Below are 21,240 nucleotides of genomic sequence, written 5' to 3' on the forward strand. Positions count from 1 at the left end.
AAAGTTCTCGCCGGTTGCCCTGTTGGGTTACTGTTTGCAATTGGGGAATTTGCAGCTTGGTGCCCCTTGTTTGGAAGAACTCAAGAACACTTGATTCGTGGCTCTACTTTTTTTTTTTGCTAAATATTTGAGTTAATCACTCAATTTATACCATTGTAAATATTTGCTCACTAAATTTTAAAGTGTTTCACAATGTTCATTGAACTTATCTATTTGTTAGAAATGGTAAAAATATTCGTCAAACTGAATATCCATAAGAACCGTTCCCTTTCGGAGTGGGGATTACCCGCTTAATCGGATCGGATATGGGATTGGGAATTTCGATCCGAGGCGAGTAGGGAAATGGAGGCTTACCTCGCCCCATTTAATTTATTATTTTTTTTTTTAATGAATTCAATACTTTAAACTCGTTGAATTTCTATTATTTTTAAAATACATTTTTCCCTATTCTTTTTAACCACACATTTTTTAATAAAATGATATTACTCATAAATTTAAATTTTTTTTCTTATTTTTTTATCATATATTCTCCTATTCTAAAATGTATTATTAGGAAATAATGAGGCTCAAACAAGCATCAAATAGAAAAATTCCACAAAATTTCATCAATTCTAATAGAAAATGGTAACTAAAAATTATTTAGGGAATATGATAAACAATAAAAACCTTAGCTTACCAAATATATTCGAATAATTTAATTTTTAAAAATAAATTAATTAATTAAAAATTTTAATACTATAATATTGACTCACTTAAATAAATAGACCACTAAAATGAATTATCAAACAAAAAATTAAAAATAAAATGAGTACGTAAACGGGGCAACCCGACCCCATATTAAACGGATAATGGGGCGGGAAAATGCTCGGTCGGGGGTTGCCATCCCTACTATTTGCATTTCATTCATCACCCTAAAAAATTCATTACTTTATTCGCTAACATGGTTAACATAAAATCTGACCTGACAACCTACGACTGTTAAAAAAATTTCAAATCAACCAAACTATTGTTTCATTTCTCATGCAACTTACACTTGGTCACAATTTACTCACAAAATTCAAAATACTTCCCAATAATCACTCATCTTTAAGATATTACATTCCATCTATCGTCCGTCATATTTCATTTCCTTCGTTGCTAATGTTCGCGTAGGAATTTCTCGTGGTAAATTATAAATGTTAAAAAAATTATAACTTAACAAAACTATCAACTCACCAAAATCACCATATGTGAAACATGACTTCCACAGCCCTATAAACATTTTTAAAATCCAATGAAGCGTTTCCAATGATTCTTTTAGAAATATCATTTATCCAATTTGAACGTTTACTGTAGGAAAAATAGGTCTCGACCTGAGGCTAAAAATCTTAAACATAATTTGTTTGGTTCGAAATTCATTTGTGAAAATGCTTTGTCTATATTTCACCTATTCAACTTTTAATTGCATCAAATTGATTATATGTGATATTCAACCATCATTTTTTTTTTTTTTTATTTCAATCATACTTTGTCTATTTTTCACCCTTTTCTAGTTCATTAACTCCAATTCCATCAATTTCTACCTTACAAACACAATATATATAGAATTAAGCCATAATTTATTAAAATATCCAATAAATACTCTAATTTAAAAACCTAAATAAGTGTAACATAATGCAATTAGGGTTGAAAATTGGGGACGCTTTATTGGGTTTCAAAGAAGTTTATGAGGCATGGAAGTCGAGTTTCACATATGATGATTTTTTTGAGTTGATGGTTAAATTGTAACTTTTTAATAATTGTACTTATTCAAGAAATTTTAATACAATAAATTTGCAACGAAATAAACGAAATGGCGGATAATGGATGGAGTGCAACATCTCAAAGATGAGCAACCATTGGAAACATTTTGAAATTCGATGGGTAAATTGTGATATAGTGTAGGTTGGATTAATAATGAAACAATGGTTTGACTGAATTGTAATTTTTTTAATTGCCCTTTAGTCGCGTCAGCAAACAAGGTATCAATTTTTTTAGGGTGATGGATATAGCACAAACGGGCAAAATTCAGTGAGCACTGTGAAACATTTTGAAATTTAGTTAGTAAACCATGACCATTGAATGATTATTGAAACAATTAACTCTAAATATATCATAGTCGTCATTTAGTAAAAATTAAAATTAGAAGTTAATTTCAAGTTAATATTAACCATATATTTTATGAGATTCACAATTTTTCAATTACTTAATTCATTAATATTTATCAAAAATCACTAAAAATTTAATTTTAATTCCCAATCAAATAAAGGCATAACCTTTTAAATATGGGCGCTTTGCATCTTTAACCACATTAACAATGGCAGCAGCAGGTGAGAGGAGGGGATGGGATGGGACTAGACAGGGATGGAGTTGAAGATTCTCGAATAGAGGATGGGACTGTTCAGATTAAAAATCAGCATTTTTTGCATCCATTTATTTATTTATATATATTATTTAAATTTGAAATATAAAAAAAATATAAAATTGGAATTTGCAGTACACATGACACGATCAATGTCTTGAAAGTATTGAGGTCATCCACAATTCGATATCGCACATGTCCAAAATGCACGTTCTGAAATTATAAAGCAAACGCAAAGTCATAATTTTAGAAAGTTTGAATAGTTTTTTGCATGCTATTGGTAGTAGCAGTTTCGACTAATTTCGAATCTCCCCTAACCTTATCATGTTAGAAAGCTTTATCGATCAAATATTTTTAAACTTTATAGATGTTGAATTTTGCTAATTTGTCTGAAGAAATTTAACAAATGCAATGACATAATTTGAGGTGACAACAGATGATTTGATAAAATAAAATAAAAATTATTTAGAACAGTCTAATAATGAAATGTCATGTGACATTATGTTAAAACATCTGACACTAAAGTATAATTCATAAATTTTGTGTTTACATATTTTTTGAGAGTCCAGTTAACTTTTTAAGATTTTCGACGAAATTTTGTTTGTTTATTTGTTAACTAAGCTCTACGTGCCTGAAAAGAAGTTTATTAGCACAATTTGCCACTTTAAAAATTCAAAAGCTCTCTAAAATATTCACACACAAGGTCACCCATAAATTCATACAGTTAATTGTTTCAATAATCACCAATTTATATCATGGTCGTGGAGTACTCACCAAATTTTAAGGAGTTTCAATAATGAGTATTGTGAAGTACTTTAAAATTTAGTGACTATGGCATAAATTCGTTAACTAGCGAAACATTTAACTCTGAATTCATTTTTAACGGTGGAAAAAAGTCCATATTTCACTTTTTTTATTCTACTTTTTAGGAGGTTGAAATATAACACATAATCATGTTATGATTATTGAATTTAAAAATGAAATGTTTCAAAATTGATGGTAATTCGTCGGAGCATATTCAAAACTTTAATCGATCACAATTTCAAGATTTTGGAGGTACAACATGATTGGGTGGTATACATACCTAGAAACAGAGAATAACGGAGTGCTGTGACGTTAATAGGACTAAAGGAGTGATTAAAATTGATAATATATTAAAAGTTTAGTGGTCTGATTGCTATAAACTAAAGTTAAGTGACCCAATTGAGATTTTATTTAAGGTTTAGCTACCAAAATTAAAATTAACGCCTGATTCATTGATATCGTTATCCATATAAATTCAAACGACTGATAACAGAATGCTCGCGGAAAAACGAAGCAAATTGAAGAAGAAAAATGGCGTCAGCATCATTGCTTCTTCCATTCGGTCAGAACACATTCATACACACACTCTTCTTTGGTTTTCAGATTTCTGCATTTTTTACTTGATATGCTACAATTATTTTCATATAAATTAAATTATAATTATGTAAGAATCGTGGGTGTTGTGTTGGAGTGTGGAAGTGGCTCTTGCATCGAAAGGGAATTGTGTTTTTACATGCTTTTGGTTTGCGTTTCGTGTTATTATTGTTTCCAATAGTTCAAACTGAGGATTTGTATTTGTGAGATATGACCCCCCTTTTTTTTCCCAATCAAACTTTATATCTGGCAGTGCAGCAGAAGTCAAATTCTCACCTGAATATAGTCTGCCTAATTTATATTCCGAAGTCGAGAATCCTGTTACCAAAAAATTCACAGTTAAAATATATTTGATACAATGTAGAGATTTGTAATAGAGTGCAATTTATATTAAATATTGGTAATAAAAGATTATGAATGTCAACAATCAAAGAATGACACTACAGAATGACAAACCAACAGTCACTATGAGATGATTTTTAGGTGCTGGAAAACTATATTTCTGCTTTTGTAAATATAAGACCCTGTAATGGACAATGCTACTGCCTCTGTAATTCAGAACTTCTGCAAACTACTTCATAGTTATAAGCTAAAATTAATTCTTGATATACTTTTTATTCGTGCATGCTCACTTTGATAGCATCTGATTTATGTTATGGCATCATCACTTCTGTTATATGTGTTCATACATGTCATGACTGCTGTTCTTTGGGAACAGCATATTGCATATCTCATTAAGAATTTGAAATTCCAATCATTTTCTTTCCAGGATAACTGATGATAAAACCTCGTGTGAAGTTCAATGATATGAACTAGTTGTTTTGATTAATCATGTATATTTTTCCCTAAATATTTGATTTTCTGAGTTAAGGTTCTTCATTTTCCAAATGCTTATCTGGGCGTCATCAAACAGTTCGAAAAATCAGCATTGAAGGTTTTATGATACAGTGCTCAAGTTCAGAATCTAGGCTGCAAGCTTCAAAGACTATCGATCACATAAAGGAGTGGGAATTTGTGAAGCGTAGAGACATAATTGGATTAGGTTTTGGCCTGTCAGGCCTTCTGCTAGGCTCATCTTCTGCAAAAGCAGCTGGATTACCCCCAGAGCAAAAATCAAGGTTGTGCGATGATGACTGTGAGAAAGAGATAGAAAATGTATGGTGAGCTTACATAATTCCCTCACCATTTACATTTCATCATTGACAGTTCTTTGGTCTTTTATTCATAGGAATCCTATTGCACTCTCATATCTTAAAGAAAAAATAAAATATTTTGTGACAAGTATAGTTCATGTTTCATAACATGTGGATTGACTCACAAGACTACCAAAATTTGTGAAAGATTGATATCCAAGTCCTTCTCCTGAAGGATTGACTGACGCTATTGTGGTCATTCAATGCCTTAATTTACTGGTTTAACTCTTGCCTTTTATGCATTCAAGTTCTCCGCCATAAGTGTAGAAATGAAAGCTAATTATTTAAAGAAGAAAGAAGTGAGGAAACCTCTTTTCGACTATGATTCTACCACTCCAATCATTGCTTTTCTTTCTATTACTTCGAAAGTAGCTAATTCAGCTTTAGTCACTCGAATTTTCGATATTTCTTTTTAGTTCTCATCAAATGAATGGCATCTTTTTAAGTCCTAACTATTCTTAGCATGATATTGGGAAATATCATTGCTTTTACTCCAACAAGAAAGAATTCATATTTTTGTACTTTCTTTGCTATATAATACTTCCATTTCAATTTTTTCTCTGGGTAAGTAAAATTTAGTCAGAATTGAAATCGACTTATTGGTACGTTTGAGCCTAATATGAGCGATAAACCAACAATAATTTGATTTGATGCAAGAGCATGATGGAAGAGATGTGAAAATTTTGCATTAGTTGTACTTGTTGTTCAGAACCTGTAACAAATACAGCTTATTGAGATCTTGAACTATAATTTCGGATTTTCCACATCATGCTGGTTTTATATTTAGTTTACCTTTCCCTTGTCAGTAAGAGAATCTTAAATGTTAGATCATCAAAGTCGACCTTATTCATCCCTTCAAGATCTCAACATATCCTCTTAGGAATAGGTCTCTGCAGGCTTTCTATTTTTACCTTTATGAGCTTCACCTGATTTAGAGATATTATTTAGAATTATGCACAGTTAAATATAATGGTCAATGCGCGTTCATCTCATTGACCATCAACTGATGCTGAGATTTATGTGAGCTGCTTAATGTACTTATTTGGTCACTCATAACTAGGCTCAGATATAAAAGAAATGGGACATATTTAATCATAGGTTTAATGAATTGTTTGCAACGATGTAAAATATTAAATATCATTATGCTGAAGTCAAATTCTAATTGTGGCTTCAAAATTCACTTCAAACTCTCCCTATAGAGTGGTGGACATAGAGGGCATGAGGTTCCCCAAGCTGATATCAACTATCTGCATTGGTACACTGATTCTTGTTTATCAGCATTGTTATTAAATTTGAACCCAACTCTAAACCAATCATTATCAAGATCTTCGTGCCATAAGGTCTCGAAAACATATTTGTTTGCTACGCAATACTTAACACTATTCAGTTGGAATTTTCCATTGTGCTTCCACGTGTATGTTTTATATTTTTATATTGTGACATTTACTTCAGGTTAATTAATTTCAAAGCCAAAACAGGTCTCAAACCTTCCACTCTACTAAATTCGTGATAGAGGACTTCTCTATTTTGCACATTTTTGGCAAAGATGGTCGGTCCATAGTTTTCCTGGACCTCTCTTGGTCTAACTGGATTATAACACAATACGGATTAATTAATGAGTTTTTAAAACCAAGAAGGTCTCTAACCTTCCAGTCTACTAAAATTTATGATAGAAGAGGACTTTTATATTTTGCATAATTTAGGATTAAGATCGTTAATCCATAGTTTTTCAGGATTTCTCTTGGTCTAACTGGATCAGAACACAATGATGTAATATTTTACTTAAGTATTTAACATATTGAGAACCATTTTGCCGCTAAGAGAGAATAAAGAATTCCAACTAGAAAATTTTTCAGTCCATCTGAGGTGGTCTAGTGAATGTTGAACCTTCCTTTTTTTTAATGGTTAAAACAATCTTGAAGCATCTACATGCCGTAAAAATGATTCAAAAGAAATTTACCCCTAGAGTTGGTTGATCTGAAAACAATCCGTTAGGCTAATATCTGAAATTTTCTATCACTGAAGGTACCTATGGTAAGTACTGAGTCTGGCTTGCAGTACAAGGATATCAAAGTTGGTAGAGGACCAAGCCCTCCAGTTGGATTTCAGGTACATTCCTATTAAACTAAAAATGTTACTTCTTTTATAACTCTAATATTTGTTTACATGTCTGTACACACCTACACCCACATGCACACAATAATAAATATATAGGTTCAATGGATCCACTTTATCATTCCTTTCTTATTCCATCCTCCAGAGAAATCAAATGTAGGTAGTTCATAGAATGGAAGCATTAGCAGGACATAATGCATTATGCTTACAGTATGTTATACCTAATACTTGAAACAGCATTACAAACAATTTGTTATCCTATCTGCAGTTTTACGAGTGTCATGCTGGACAACTTTTGAAAATAGTAATTTACTCTCAGTGAACATTGGCCCATACTCTTGCTGATATAAATCTTCGGTAATGGAAAGAAATTAACATTTTTCGTTAAATGCTCAAATCAACTGGTCCATCTGTCACCAGTCTTTTATGTCCCATTCATTGTCTTCATTTTAAATTTCAGATGAGCCTCCACTCACACGCCTCCTTAATATTATTTTCCTTTTCCATGTATTGATAATTCAAAGCAGCTCTTAATTCTGTCCTTAAAATATTTTTGTATTGTGATCACAATGCTGTGTGTCAATAAAGAGAGTTGTTGTTTTCCACTTAAGATTATTCAGTAATAGTTTCTCAGCTAGCTAGAACTGTAAAGTCTGTCAATTACAATTGTTGTTATTGGATTATTTAAAACGAAAATTGCAAACTGAATCACTCGAGTAAGCTTAATATTAAGTAGAATAACGGGTCCTTTTGGTTCCTCACATAAGGTTTAGCATCATAACGGGCTTTAAACTCTTAGGGAAATCATAATTCAGCGTTATAGGCTCTGATTAACTTGAAATTTTAGAAGGAAATATTATTATCCAGGTTTTCCTTTTTGCAGATATAAAAAAGTTTTGAGAGCACCCATCTTCTCTCCTTACTACATCATACGACAAAAGTGTTGTGTATTTTCCTATCAAATTTCATGATGGTTATCTATGCCGAAAATCTTTCAATGTGATTATAGGAAGGAGAAGTTAGGGAAATCATTTTTCCCTATTTCGATTTCCTTTCCCATTCCCTATAAATGCAACCCAATGGAAGAATGTTCTTAATCCTCCATAATACATTTCGTATGCAACTTAACAGGTTGCCGCAAATTATGTTGCCATGGTTCCCTCCGGACAAATATTTGACAGGTAATGATCTTACACAACTTATCTTACATGCGCAGTAATATTTTGCGTTAGTGCTATTTTTGGGGAATGAAGATGAGAATATCCTTGGTAGAGTAGGAATAACCAGGGTGTAATTTAGATTAGCTTCTTTAGTTTATTATTGTTTTCTAGTTTGACTAGAATTAGGGTTTTGTTTTTTAGATTGTCTAGTTTGACTTAAATATTTAGGTTTTATTTCCTTCTCAAATTAGGTTTACTTAGGGGGTGTACTCAATTGAAATTTTTAAAGACTTTTATAGACCTTTTAAGTGGGCGACTTTTGCGAATTTTATGGATTTTTAAGTGACTTTAATGGATTTGTTAAGAATTTAGTAAAAGTCTTCCATGAACTTCTATAGACTTTGATTGAAGATTTTTAAGAACTTCCAATTTAAAGACTTTTTATCTTGCAAACTCATTATATAACTGAAAAATTACAATCTTTCTTACTATCTAATCAACATTTTTGAGAACTTGATGCTCACAAAATTTCCTTAGGTAAAGTCATTAGTCACGGCCTAGTTGTTCAATTTTGGCACAAGTAGAATAATAAAAAACTTTTACATCAATTTCTAAGAACATAACCAAAAAAATTCACGAAACTAACTTAATTTCTAAGAACATAGATTGTTCTTTAAAAAGAAAGAAAAAAAAAAAAAAAGAGAGATCGATCACATGTAATTCTACACTTTGAAACAATTGCATATAATTTCAATTTAAGAGTAATTATATACAAATAGAATAATCCTAAATTGATTACAGGATATGAATTGAAGAGATATGAGAAAATCCTAGAATTGAAATAAAAAAGACATTTTTGGGGCTCTAAAATCTTCACAAATCTCAGAGCATATAAGAGCTTTTCTTTGAGATTTGCTATTTATATTTTTCACCAAAAAGTCTCCAAAAGTTCGGTAAATAAAGAATTCTTCAAAAGTCAATGTCTATTTAAATACCTCATGACTTGTAGAAACTTTTAAAAAGTTTCAATTGAATACCATGTGACTTTTAGAGATTTTTTAACATTCTATAGAAATCTCAATTGAATACACCTAAACTTCTAGAGAGTCTTTAGAAGTCTCAATTGAATACATTTAAACTTTTTAAATCCTCAAAAGTTTTAAAAGTCCTAATTGAATACACTCCTCAGGCTCTGTAAAGCTTATCCATTCATTGTAATACTTAAATTTAATTGTTGAATAAAATCATATTTTCTCCCTTTGAAATTCTCTCCCCTTTCTTCTCTCGTCTTCCCTCCCTTCCTCTTTCTTCTCAAGTCTCGTTCTTGTTTGTTGCATCCTATAGCAACTTTTTGGAAATTTATTATTCATTTGTTCTCTTTTCCATTTTGAAATTTCCTACAACGAGAACACTTCTATCATTTTTATTTTTTATGGGTAATATGGAAAAATAGTTGAGTTTTGTATTTTAAGGAGCTATTAGCACTAATCTATAAAGAGATAACATGTCACAAGAAAGAGAAAACAATTATTCGGATGTGTAGATCCACATATAAGTATATTCAATGTTGAACAAATTACACTCATAGACACATACTACCCAGATTGATTTAGATGTCACATATGATCCTGATTCCTCTTATCCTGAACTCTATTTCTATTTTTCTTTTTCTTTTCCATTTCAATTTCACAGTTCACTGGAGAAAGGCCAGGTTTACATTTTCCGAGTCGGCTCTGGTCAGGTAAACTCTACAAGTGTGTCCCAGCTGAATCTAGAATTTCAAGATAATATAGCTGCAAATTCTGTAAGGATGTAAATATAAGCTACAACTAAATATGTTTTATTATTCAGGAATGCACTCTGCTCCCTTTTTTTATTTCTTTTCTTCTAATTTATATATCTGCCTCCTCAATCTTTCCCAACTCATGTGCCTCTGATGTTTTTTATATTTTTAAAATGGAGATCAAAGAATTTCCCCAGATTATTGATGGTGCTATTTGGTTGTGTTTTTCATATTAATGAATCTGAAAGACCTCAAAAAATTAATCTGCGACGGAAAGTACTTAACCTGGATATGTTTTGAAATTTCTAGATCTTCTATGTGGAAAACTAGGGTTGAGCAAAAGTTTTCTGTTGGCATCTATTTGTCATTTTCGATGATTTTGAACATAATGAATGATCTACACTAAAATGACTAGAATAGGTGATCAAGGGACTGGATGAAGGGATCCTGAGCATGAAAGTTGGAGGAAAACGTCGACTCTACATTCCAGGACCAGTAAGTGCTTCAGCTACAATTATGTATCTTTCTCCACTCAAATGTAGAGGTTTCCTGCATGAAATTAGAATTTGATAATCACACTTTAGTATATCATCAAGATTCTAAGGAACCTAGATATATATACCTGACCAAGTCTTTTCAAGGAAAAAAACCAGACAAAACAATAGCCCTATATCTCTCAGTATAGTGCTTGAAGTACAAAAATTTTGGCCTATAAAAAGTTTTACAATATGTTTTAATCAAAATGTTATCAATTTGATGAATTTGATTTATCAATTCTCAAGGTGTTCTATTTTGTTTTTTTCCTTGTTGAACTTGTTTATTTTGTCTTCTTCTCATAATCCTTGCTCAGATTGAAAATTAAGCGGTAAAACAATCATAACTGTTCAAATTGCATTCTTTATGTTAATACGGCTATAAAAAGCTAGCAACTTACTTCCTGTATAAGATCGACCATGTATATAGAATGGCCGACATTGAGGCTAACACAATGGCCCAACTATATTCGACGCTTTGATTCCCTAATCAGGTGCGATGGTTAAGCTGTCAATCCAGTTCTCTATCATATTCTCCTAGAGTTTTTCTCTCCCACGTTTTTATATATGGGGATATCAACGTCCCACTGTAGGTTCATGGAATCCTTTTTTAGTGTTGACATGGTCCTGTGCATAAGTTGCCAGTATCATTCTGTTCTCTTGGCCGAGCTTAAACCATTTTGGAGCATGTTTTGCTAAGCTTAAGAAAAGGTGAAAAAACCTCTTTTGCTAAGTTTTATCTAGAAAAGTAAATTATCGAAATTAAAATAACAAAGAAATTTTAGTGAGTAGAAATGTGTTGGGCAAAAAAGGTTACTAGAAAGACTTATTCTTGACGAGTAAATGGAGAGGAAATGTGGAATTCTACTTGTCACAAACAAAATGTTTCACACCTTTCTTTCTGTTTGATCAGTTAGCTTTTCCAAAAGGCCTCACATCAGCTCCAGGAAGGCCACGAGTGGCTGCTAATAGTCCAGTTATATTCGATGTTAGTTTGGAGTACATACCTGGCCTTGAAGATGAAGAAGAGTAAACGTCACTAAACTTTCATCCACTCCAACCTTCACATTCAAGAGGTTCGCTATGTCTATGTATTGTATATTTCCATTACTACATTCTTTAAACTACACATTTCATTTCGTGTATCATTGGTATAAATCGAGAAGTCTAGGTGTAGTTCTGTCAATTTTTGATCAACGGGTCCTGAGAAATGAAAGAAATTGTGATTCTGCCTCACTTATTTGCTCGCAAAATACACGTAAGAGTTTTAAAAGTTGAAATGCAACACAGTATTCCCAACCACAATTATATGGTAAAACTTTCAATTAAAACTCAAATTATAACGACTGTTTTACTTAATAAAAGTTGATGCACAATATGAATATGTATACTGCCATCTTGGTATCCAATGGATCTTCGACCTGTACAGCACATATACTATACAGGAACTAAAGAATAAGCAGAGGTTATGCACTACATCAGGTACTGCATTTGGTTAAACCATTTTAGATAAAAGAAAGCATATACGAGTACAAAATACAAAATTTCGTCAAAATATTCGGAAGAACAGAATAGAGTGTATCTGTGTATCTTTCGACCAAACTTTCAATATCTAATGTCAACAAAATCTTTTGGCCAACTTATAGTTATAAAACAATTGTAGAATCAACGGCAAAATATAAAGATAGACAACCATACGGCTAATTGAAAGAAACAAAACGATAAGAACTACACAAGCGAATCTAGTTCAATTTGTAGTCTTAGAAGCTGTAGAACGAATTTTTGAGTCCTCTTTCTTATCAGAATCTGCAGCCTTTCTCTTGTCCTTCCTCTCCCTCTTCCTTAATGCAGTCATCCGGGCTTTCAAGATAGTTGCATAGCTAGCTTGAAAGCGCTGGTGATCTTTTGGACCAACCTGTTGTCAAATCAAACAAGACGTGCTAGTCAGGTCAAGGGAATCACATAGCAGTTCCAGAAGCTAATTAACTCCTAATTGTTACAAACAATATGAATACAGTAAGAAAAACATAAATCAACATAGACAAGCAGGTAGATGCACTTGATGTATGAAATAAATTATATAGCATCACGTGTCCTGAGAAGGAAAATGATACCGAAATGTCAGGATTGCCATGAAAACCAATTATGTTGTCAACAAAAAACAGAGCAATGTTATAGGTAAATATATAGAATCTACGAAGACTGCTATACATTTGGCATGCGAGATATAAAATGAAAAAACGGAAATTGACCAATATTTTGTGAAAATAGTCCATTACAAATAAAACAAAGTGCTGTATAATCTGGGGATAGACATTTGATTTCCTGGCTATGGTACTTCAACACTTTGGTCATATTGTACCAGAACAAGTCATATTCTATAAGTCCTATCTTCTGGCTGCAGACACCACTTTCTATCATGGCCCAATAGCCAAATTACTACTATAATCCAGTAGTCATAAACAAGACATGATTCTGTGTATAACATCTTTAAAGCATATCCTAAGGCCCTAATTGGACCCCATTATTTCCTCATTAAAATGAAAAATATGATCGTTATCTATCACATTAAGCCACCATATTTGACTTTTTATCTCATATGGAGCCCATAACGACTATATTTTTCATTCTCATTTTTACAATAATGTGGCTCACGGGGGTTAAATGGCAAGCAGCTCAGTTTGCTAGGTTCCACAAGTAGGATTAGACGCGGTAACATTTCTAAAATTAAAAAAATGGTGTACCAAAACATTCTACACTTTTCATGCATCAAATGCATATATAAGTCCTTTTGGCTTCAAAAGAAAAAACCCAATTGTCTAAAAATCTTAAGCAAGATAATTCAAAATTTTATAAAAGAACTAATGAGAGAAAATCGTCTCACTAAGGTGGAAACAATAAAGTAGAACAGAATAGAGCAATTCTTATAAATTGAAATCCAGAACTTGGTAGGTAGCATTCAGAGCGAAAAGATATATTTTTCTGAAAGGGAAGGCCTCATAATTTCCCTGGCACATTTTTCAACTTGTAGTACATACACCATGCATAATTTTTCCTTTGTTTGATGAACTCAGAACCTTAAAACCATCGATATACATTAAACGACCATGACAACTTGCTCTACAGAAAAAGTTCTCCCCTTAGGCCTTAGCTTCTGCAGTTATGCATCATGAACCATTGACTATCTCTGTTTGATTGCTAAGGAATTATTGTGAAAACTCCAACAGAGAGTTGTGTGATTGATTAATACAACTCCACTATAGGATAGTTATGCCGAGTCTTTGTTCTGGGTGAGAAGTTTGTGTACTTCTCACCTCCAGATTCATAAAAGACTTAAGCCCCCCATTTGGCCCCCATTACTTCTCATCAAATTAAATTAAATTTTTCTCTCCTATTTTCAACCATACAATCTTCAATAAAATATTATTACACATAAATCGAAAACTTTTCATTCTTTTACAACCATCAATTTATCAAAAAAGCCACTATTCCCCCTATTATAATCGAAATTAATGAGGGCCAAACGGGGGCTTATTAAATAACATCAAAGCTCGTCATATCCTGTCTGAAGCTCAACCAGTGAATTTCTGCTTGCTCCTCCCTACGTAGAAAAGTTTATTCGATCTTCTCAAAAGTAAAAAACCTAACGGACTTTGATGCTTGAACTCTTCGAAATGGTCGGAGCACCTGTGTCGGACGACATGACACGACATGGATATGAGTATGGAATATGTGTCAAATCCTTCAAGTTTCAATTGGATGCTTCGCCATTTCTGCATCTTCTTCCTTTTTCTTCTCTCTTCTTTTTTTCTCTTTTCCTTTTCTTTCCTATTTTTGCTCTCTATAAACCTAGCACCGCCTCTGATGGGGTGGTAAAAGGCGACGGTACTAGATTTTCCCTTCTTTTTTTTCTTTTTTCTTTCCCTTTTCTTCCTTCTTTTTTCCTTCCTTCCCTCTTTGCATTGGTGGTTTAGGGCTTTGTTTGTATGAAATGAAAATGGATTTCATAAAGTGCTACTTAGTATTCCTTTAAGTCTAAATTGCAATCAAATTCCTCATTTTCTATTTTATATAACATTTAGTAGTTAACTTCCCATAATTGATAACTAAATCCCAAAATACTATTTTATTCGTCTTAACCCCTTATTTAATACTCATTTCCTTCTTTGTGAGCAAATTGATTTTGATCTATTCAAAATGACATTTTAGATTAGTAAAAAAAATTGAAACTTGAAAGACGTACCCACCCGTATCTGAAATTTAAACTCTTTTTAACCATATACATATGTCCTACATTTTAAAAAATAAAAAATTCGAGACATAGATACGTAATTATACCCTATACTTGTACTCGAGTCATCATAGCCAACAGATACTCAACTCGTGCATTTTACCTCTTTAATGCCATGTAGAATAGCAGAACAAACTAATTACAGATACATTGATTAGGAAGTGAGTGTAGTTTTTCATGAAATATCATTACATCAGCAACAACAAACTAGTCCGTATTCACAATAATTAGAGGCTCGCTACATGAATCTTTATCTGCCGCTTCATTTGATTCACGCTAGAACTCTTGAAGATCTAAAGCAACTATAGTAAAACCTTGATAAACAAATGTTTGACAAATTAATAACCTCACTTAAATAATAAAATTTCTCGATTCCGACCCGAGCATGTATATTTATGCAATAAAATTGCTAAATGCATAACATATTAATAATTGATTAAATACGTAAAAAATTTTGACGCATTAAGAAATTTTTTACTTACACTTGTATTTTTCTGAAAATATGCATCTAAATTTGCTTGCTTTTTATTTGTACTCAAATTGAACTCTGCTTCATCCTTAATTTTTTGCAATGAACATAGCACAATTAGTTTAATTTTCTTATTTTTAGAGATTATTTAAGGTTACGATATTTGAAAGATTTATTTTCGATAAACAATCGGGTAAAACATAGCCATCGCTTAAATCATGAATACCATCAATAGCCATATTCAATAGCTCTTGAATAATTTCTTTGTTAGTTAATTATTCAATCATCATATTATTTTCATTAGGATAATTGAAGAGGTGCTCGACATAAATCATATTTTTTAGTGCTAACTCGAAATGACTTCGTAATCTATTGAAAACTTAATATCCTCTAAAGTAATAATTTTTCTCTATCCCAACATTTTTATTTTATAGCGAATCAGTAATTGGTCATTTGCAACTAAAACATACTACCCCTCCTTTTGACTTCTTCTACGGAGACAATTTCAATCTTATTTATGAGAATATCTTTTAGGTCTACAAAACACAGTCTCAACCACCTAAATTGGCATTCCCTTAATTTATTCTCATGATGACACATCCACTTGGTTACATATTTTCTTATTTCTTATCTTATCCATTATAACATGATCACACATATATTTTAGAATACTCATTTCCGCAATTTCACTTAAAATCTTAAAAGTTGGGCTAAGTGCAAGAAGGCTTTGCGCATGAATGCCACTAGTTGCCTACATTTATTTCTTTATCCATCAAATCCCACAACTAATGCACTCCTCTTCCTAAATCTTGTTTAGGTGGAATTGAATGAAATGATGGGTCAACCGATGTAGCCTATGAGAACACAATAGTGTAGCAATTCCTCAAACTAACCCAAATTTGCCAGAATAAGAAAATACTGGCACATGAAAATAATTACTATGAAACTAAATAAATACAAAATAAAATGCTATGAAAATATTTACGTGCAAAATATTTTATTGTATGAATATGTGGTTGAAAATGAGCAGTGGAACGAAGAGTTTTCAAATAATGGTTGTCAAACAGGGGCTAGATAAAATATGGATTTTAACTTCTACCAAACAGGGCCTTAACTACAATGCAGTTAGATTAAAAGAGATTATGTATCAACTTATTGTATGTTTGGCCCACTCAAAGGGACCTTGAAATAACTAATTAGGATCATTATATGAATGCAGATGATACAACAACTGAGCTATAGGCTGCAGACGAACAACCGAAAACAGATTTGCAGTTTCTACTTACACATTTGACAGTTTATAGACATTATAAGAGAAATCAAGTAGTTAAAGGACTACAATGCAGTTAGATTAAAAGAGATTATGTATCAACTTATTGTATGTTTGGCCCACTCAAAGGGACCTTGAAATAACTAATTAGGATCATTATATGAATGCAGATGATACAACAACTGAGCTATAGGCTGCAGACGAACAACCGAAAACAGATTTGCAGTTTCTACTTACACATTTGACAGTTTATAGACATTATAAGAGAAATCAAGTAGTTAAAGACTATACATTCCTGATAAGCACGTCTGACATTTTCTTTTAATAAGATGTTATATGATGACAAATAAATTTGTATAACTACATAATATAATTCCTAACTATTAACAGATTAGCCCTAACAAACTCTCAAATCAGCTAAATATAATTTCAGGCAGATTTGGTCACATAGCTTACAAATGAAGTGCCTTTAATAATGTTGATGCCTGGCTGTTGATTTCTACCACATAAATTATGAGATTCAAACTATTGTTTTTTCCAGTTAAATTAACTTATTTGCTGTTTCATAAACTAGCATCTCTTGCATACAGAGAAATATAAACGTATAGTGACTGCTGACCACTATTGTAACTTAAATCCCGTGTTGCAAGGACACTTCAACTAAGGTGTTGTGTCCGTGTCCATCCGGACATGCATGATACTCCTCGGACACTCTACCATGATTTTTTTTATTTCTTTATCAAAAAATATTATATATGTTCAACTCAAAGTTATTATTAAATAAAAAATAGGTACTCTTATTTAAAATATTTCAATAAGAAAATTAATAACAAGTATAAAAATAATTTATTCTATATAAATGAAAATTTTTAATGAATTTAACCACGTATTGTGTCAATGCTTTTTCAAAAAAATAGCATGTCGGCTTGCATGACACCACGTAACAGTGACGGTGCATTGCTTAAATCAAATAGATCTTAAAGAATGTCAGCAAGAGATACTCCCCACTAGCGTGAATAGCAGTCCGAAAAACCTTGGGGTGGGGAAGGAGAACTTTACAAACCAATTCAATTCAGCAAGCATGAAGAAAATAATGCTGGAATACTTGCCAGAGTGGATATGGTCTTCTTGCCATCAGTTGCTCGAACGAGGCATCTGTACTCAATCTTTTCCCCACATGTTTTCATTTTATTCCTCTGCACCTTAGACTTGTCTGAAGCTGCAAATGATTAAAAAAAAGTACAATCAAGATTTTGAGAAATATTCAACCCGACGGCATTCCATCTGAACATTTTCATACCAAGAGGGTATTCATCAAGCGGTTAAAAACCATTTAGAAAGTTAATAGAGGGAAATTACAGTGCTTGAGTGTAACCCAAACAGAGCCCTTCTCAGTAGTCCGCTCAAACATGTTAGTGAGTTCATTGAGGAAGGGATCGGGTTGTAAGCGCACCTAAGGAAAATATAAGAAAGATAACAAAAGGTCAGATAGAATAACACCGAGAACGTGGACAGAATTATAACTCTAAACTCTATTGTTTGGCAATCCAAACAGAATATACAAATTACAAAGTACATACACCTGCACAACCATACCACATGAACTGGAGCAATGAAACCTTTTGTTGTGTAGTAGAATTTCAAAGATTCATTGAAGAGTATTATTGTGAGCCAGCCTTACAATCCCACAGTTCGTCTTCTAAACCATGACCAAAGGCAGGATTTAACCCACTGAAACTTGATATCAGAATAACTTTTCAATTCATCCAGAGACAGACCGGCTTCCCTTTTGCACCTTATACATAACTGATATTGCTTACATTTCTAATTTTTTTACATTTTATGGATATTAGATGTAAGCCTCAAAGGGTCATTAATTCAGGCAGTTTAAATAAAAATAACATGGTTATAAACTTAAAATTACAGTACATTTCTAGTTTCTCTTATTCCTTTTATTAACATCTAAATCCCCACCCATCCCCCATCAGTACTGAATAACGCATCTACGACTGAATATATGCACATAAAGGCAATGTAAATAAAGAAAGCAACAAAGTTTGATGATCTATCAATTATTTAACCATGAAAATCCTTGAAGATCCTTTTAGACAATCTATAGGCATTCAAATAGAGATACAAAAACAATTAGATTAAATCACAAGATTCATTCCTTCTTTATAATTGCCAGCTTTCGTAATAAACCCACAATTTCTAATTTTCTCAACCAAAAATAATCATGCCGTAATTTTTTTATCTTCTAAAATTGAATTTACAGAATCAAATCCGTCGGAAATAAAATCGTAGTAGATCGCCATCCATTAAAAATTAGAATATATACATTCACAGAGAAAAGAAATAGATATTACCATGCTTTGACAGACAGTGATGAGAATGGAGGCAGCGAATGAGAGTTTTATGGTTTTGGCTCACGAGCCTTTGCCCTTCTCTTTTTTGTTCTCTCTCGGAACAATTTTAAACACTTATTTAAAATTAATTTTTCAAAATCATTTTTAACATTTTTTCCTACCCTTTTTTTAAAAAAAAAATTTAATCACCTACAAAAAAATATTTTTTATATTTTCAAAAATTATCTTCTTGTAAGGCCATCTCAATCATTGCATCAAAATTTGGGGTCGATTTTACACTAAATTGAAAATTATCTTCAACTCAAAATACCAAAAGTTACACCAAATAAATTATGTTTCGTCATTTTCTTCATTTTTTTAGTTCTTAACAATTTATTTAGTTTAAAAATTATTTAATTATTTATTTTATAAATACATAAATTATTAATTACGTTTAGTTAATGAAAATATTGAATTCATAATAAATTATTGACTGCCATATTATTATTGGCCTGTTTTATATATTGTTTTTCTTAAATATTCTAGAATGTTGGTATCAAGTGGTTGATGTGATATTTTTGTCTTCATTTTAATAATAGTTTTTGTTATCTTTTTAAATTTATTGAGTGCTTTTATTTTAGTTTTTTCTTAATTATTATTATTTACATGATTAAAATTTAGAGTTTAGGCCAACAATAGTAGTAATAATAATAACAGCAACAATAATAATTAAAATTTATTGTATAACAAAAACTAACGCGCGCGTACACACACAAAAATTGTTCTATACCAAAAATAAAGATCTAAATAGTACAAATTTCCTTTGCATCATTTCGCACGTGGTACAAACAAATAGCGTTGCATTGCACCAAAATGGCGCATAGTTGGGAGAGGTTTGCACCATTTTTTGGTACATTTTTATTTATTTATTTTATGATTTTATTTTTATTTTTATTTTGGGGGAGGGGGTGTGGTTCGCTATTGAAGATGCCCTAAAGACTAAAAAATAAATTATGATATACTTTTTCCTAAAAGAATAAATTTTATTAATTAAATGAACAACTTCAACATTTATATTTAACAAAATAAGTAATTTTAAAGTACGGCCAAACACACTCTAATAGCATTAAAATTGCTTGTGTAACTTGTTAATTTAACGTAAATCTAAACTAGAAATAAAATTAGAATGTGATTCGATGACATCTATTATCGTTGATGTAGTAAATTTGATTTTGCATACGTCTTTAACGGGTCAATTACAAATCGAATAATATGTACTTAATAGTTCGAAAAGAATTGCAATGTTCCATAATTACGGATGACAAAGCTTTTAAAAAATTCAAAACAAGTTGTTTCGATATCAAGGACTTCTCCTTAGATATACGAACATCTAAGATTTTTTAAAAAGTTTCAATGATTTTTAGAAATATTTTAAGATTTTTAAGGAAATTGGAATAAAGTTATGGGTTGAAAAGATTATTAATGAAACTTTGGGAAAAAGTGAGAATTTTAAAAATTACCATGGAAGTTTAAAGTCAGGTGCGGACGGTTCCTAGGGTCACTTGACCCTGCAATTTTTTCAAACTCCTTTTTCCTTTTTTTTTTTAATCATAGTACTCAGGCTTACTATGAAATATCAAACGAAGTTGAAATATTACATTCTTAATATCATTTTGAAGCACTCACGACCTAGTATTTCACATCCTTAATGTTGTGAGAAATGACTAATCATAGCAAATGTTACGACGCGTCAAAATAAGCTATTCAAAATTAATATTTCGAGAATTTCGATAACAAGCTAACTTTAAAAAAATTTCGATGATTATGCGCTAGTTATATCCATAAATCTTCTCATTTTGAGAATTATATCATAAACAAATTGAATGATCTAAATGAATAGCGAAAATAGTTAAACGTACGTCAAACGTGTATACTAAAAAGAGACATATAACTCGTCTTTTTTGAAAAAAAATCAATTATTTTATTAATTTTTATTATTTTTCCGCGACAAATTTCTGAATATAATTTACATAATTTTATTAGGAAATTTTATGTGGTATGACGTCAAATTTTTTTTTTGACATAAAAATTCTTAATAAAATTTTCATTATTTTATATGGGTTATAAATTATTATACTATTTTTTCATCTTGATTATTTTTATATTTGAAAAAAATTATATATATAAAAAATCAATCACTTTTATGAATTTTTATTATTATTGTTACATTTTCCTCTCGATCAATTAATTTTTTTTTCAAATGACGTCAAAGATTTTATTAGGAAATTTATTAGATTATTTTT

At 31.3% G+C, this 21,240-nt stretch overlaps 2 protein-coding genes across 3 annotated transcripts; one reads left to right on the top strand and one right to left on the bottom strand.

The window, feature by feature from the left end:
• The first annotated feature begins 3,647 nt into the window (after positions 1-3,647).
• LOC111393503 (peptidyl-prolyl cis-trans isomerase FKBP16-3, chloroplastic) lies at positions 3,648-11,798 on the top strand. Of its 2 annotated transcripts, none has more exons than XM_023019056.1 (7): positions 3,648-3,746; positions 4,650-4,933; positions 6,997-7,080; positions 8,218-8,267; positions 9,939-9,987; positions 10,450-10,524; positions 11,476-11,798. In XM_023019056.1, the coding sequence occupies exons 1-7, from the start codon at positions 3,716-3,718 to the stop codon at positions 11,593-11,595; spliced, it is 693 nt and encodes a 230-aa protein (XP_022874824.1). In that variant the 5' UTR covers positions 3,648-3,715; the 3' UTR covers positions 11,596-11,798. The 2 variants fall into 2 exon arrangements, with proteins under 2 accessions (XP_022874824.1, XP_022874826.1); XM_023019058.1 differs by having other exon boundaries at positions 3,654-3,746; positions 4,692-4,933.
• A 288-nt stretch (positions 11,799-12,086) lies between these two features.
• On the bottom strand, positions 12,087-19,086 carry LOC111393504 (signal recognition particle 14 kDa protein-like). Its single transcript, XM_023019059.1, has 4 exons — positions 18,959-19,086; positions 17,952-18,045; positions 17,702-17,811; positions 12,087-12,477 (listed from the first exon to the last, which is right to left on the bottom strand). Exons 1-4 carry the CDS (start codon positions 18,959-18,961, stop codon positions 12,310-12,312), a joined length of 375 nt encoding a protein of 124 aa, XP_022874827.1. The 5' UTR covers positions 18,962-19,086; the 3' UTR covers positions 12,087-12,309.
• Between the last annotated feature and the right edge of the window lie 2,154 nt (positions 19,087-21,240).

This window comes from Olea europaea, chromosome 4 (genome assembly GCF_002742605.1).
Source record: "Olea europaea var. sylvestris chromosome 4, O_europaea_v1, whole genome shotgun sequence".
Classification (NCBI taxonomy): domain Eukaryota; kingdom Viridiplantae; phylum Streptophyta; class Magnoliopsida; order Lamiales; family Oleaceae; genus Olea; species Olea europaea.